The sequence below is a fragment of the Anastrepha ludens genome, chromosome X (genome assembly GCF_028408465.1).
Source record: "Anastrepha ludens isolate Willacy chromosome X, idAnaLude1.1, whole genome shotgun sequence".
NCBI lineage: Eukaryota > Metazoa > Arthropoda > Insecta > Diptera > Tephritidae > Anastrepha > Anastrepha ludens.
In genome coordinates this window covers 46,432,485-46,434,140 of record NC_071503.1, presented here as the reverse complement: position 1 = coordinate 46,434,140, position 1,656 = coordinate 46,432,485, and the positions used below count along the sequence as shown (strand labels likewise).

The 1,656-nt window shown below is 36.6% G+C and overlaps 1 protein-coding gene across 1 annotated transcript; it reads right to left on the bottom strand.

The window, feature by feature from the left end:
* Window positions 1–486: 486 nt before the first annotated feature.
* On the bottom strand, window positions 487–1,428 carry LOC128870017 (uncharacterized). Its single transcript, XM_054112614.1, has one exon. The coding sequence runs from the start codon at window positions 1,426–1,428 to the stop codon at window positions 487–489; it is 942 nt and encodes a 313-aa protein (XP_053968589.1).
* Window positions 1,429–1,656: the final 228 nt, after the last annotated feature.

Genomic DNA, 1,656 nt, shown 5'->3' with positions numbered 1-1,656 from the left:
TCATCAAATGCACCCTGCTGGAATCCACTCACCCGATCGTGTATGCGTTTAATGGCCTTTGTTGCCGAAGCGCGCAAATTTAATTCTGCCATTAGCTCGCAGAATTAAAATCACACAGCTGTGGGATGCACTTTAACTGCTATTTATGCACTTGATTGCTTGGGTATAAAATTCGAATCAGTACTTGTCACCGTTTGTTGTAAAACTATCAATGAATGTACTTTGATTTCACTGAATTTAATTATTTGTCCTCACAGGAGGCACCAAAATGTTTAAGCACAAATATAAAGACTTGATCACTTCGAAGCTGTACAAGCAATGAATTTTATTGAGCGTCTCATTTTTAAGTACAAAAGAAAATAACTGTTTAAAGCTAGCTGTGCATAAATACCATATGTATGTATGTATAGATGAATTCGAAGAAATAATACCAATAATGCTATAAATTAAGGTGGTGCCAGATTGGACGAATTCTGAACACAGATGTTAAATGATCGCCTGCGCACTTAACGCATTTGGCCTGTCTTCGACAACCAGATTTTGTATGGCCATAGTTTTGGCATCGCGAACACTGTGGCAGGTCGCGTTTTGGCCAGGGGGTTCAAAAGTAATGCGACTGTGGAGTAAGTTTCTAATATCATAGATTGATTTATTGTTAGGATTTTGCACCATTTCTACGACAAACATTGGAAGTGCTCTTTTGTTTTGAGAGTGTTTCATATTCCAAACATTTGTGACAGAGTGACCATACTCCTTTAATGCTAGTTTGATTTCTTCAGGTTCAACTGACGGATGCATATTTCTTAAAATAACTTTAAAACTTCTTTCATTTTTTGGTTTGTATGTGTAAAACTCTGTCTTCTTTCTTTCAAGCAATTTAACTAAGTTAGTGAATGCTTCGGGTGTTTTTGGCTGGATTTTTACACGATTTGACCCAATGACTCTTAATTCGTAGTTATAACTATCAAATTCGTTGAGCGTGTCTAATAACGGGTGAATATTCTCGACTCTGTCCACGAAGATTGGAGGAGGTTTGAGAGGTTTTTCCTTTTCAGGTATTTTATCTGCTTTTAATTCGTTGTTATCATCCATTGAAAGCGCATCGAATTTGTTTTCATTACTTAGCCAATAGCTAACTTTTTGTTGCTTTGCTTTGCTTATATTTTGCGGGCTAACTAAAGGCCTTTTTGGATTTTTGACTAGGGTCCAATTCTTATCATTTGACGTAGAATTTGTGATATTCGTTTCATTCGGATTTATTGAACTCATAGAAGAGGAGCGTTGCTTTTGGTTTTCATTTGTCACAATCATAACCTTATTGGTTGCATATGGGTTAATATCCCCTTGACGAGAAGCGCCATCTGTTGGCTGTTTGGTTGATGAATGGTTCGCGTCCGAGCTGTGAGGGGGAGTGCGATTTAATGGCATGGCCGAAGCCTGGCAGCACCTCTACCAGCTGTGTTTTTGATAATAGCTGTCACTTTTGGGCAAAATAGTGTAAAAACAAAAAACCGCGAACGGGACAAATTGATTATCGATGGTTAGCAATAACGACAGCTTCTCTTTTTTTTTTTTTTTTTTTTTTTTTTTTTTTTTTTTTTTTTTTTTTTTACCGTACAATGATATATTTATATGCACAGCAAAAAGAATAAGGAA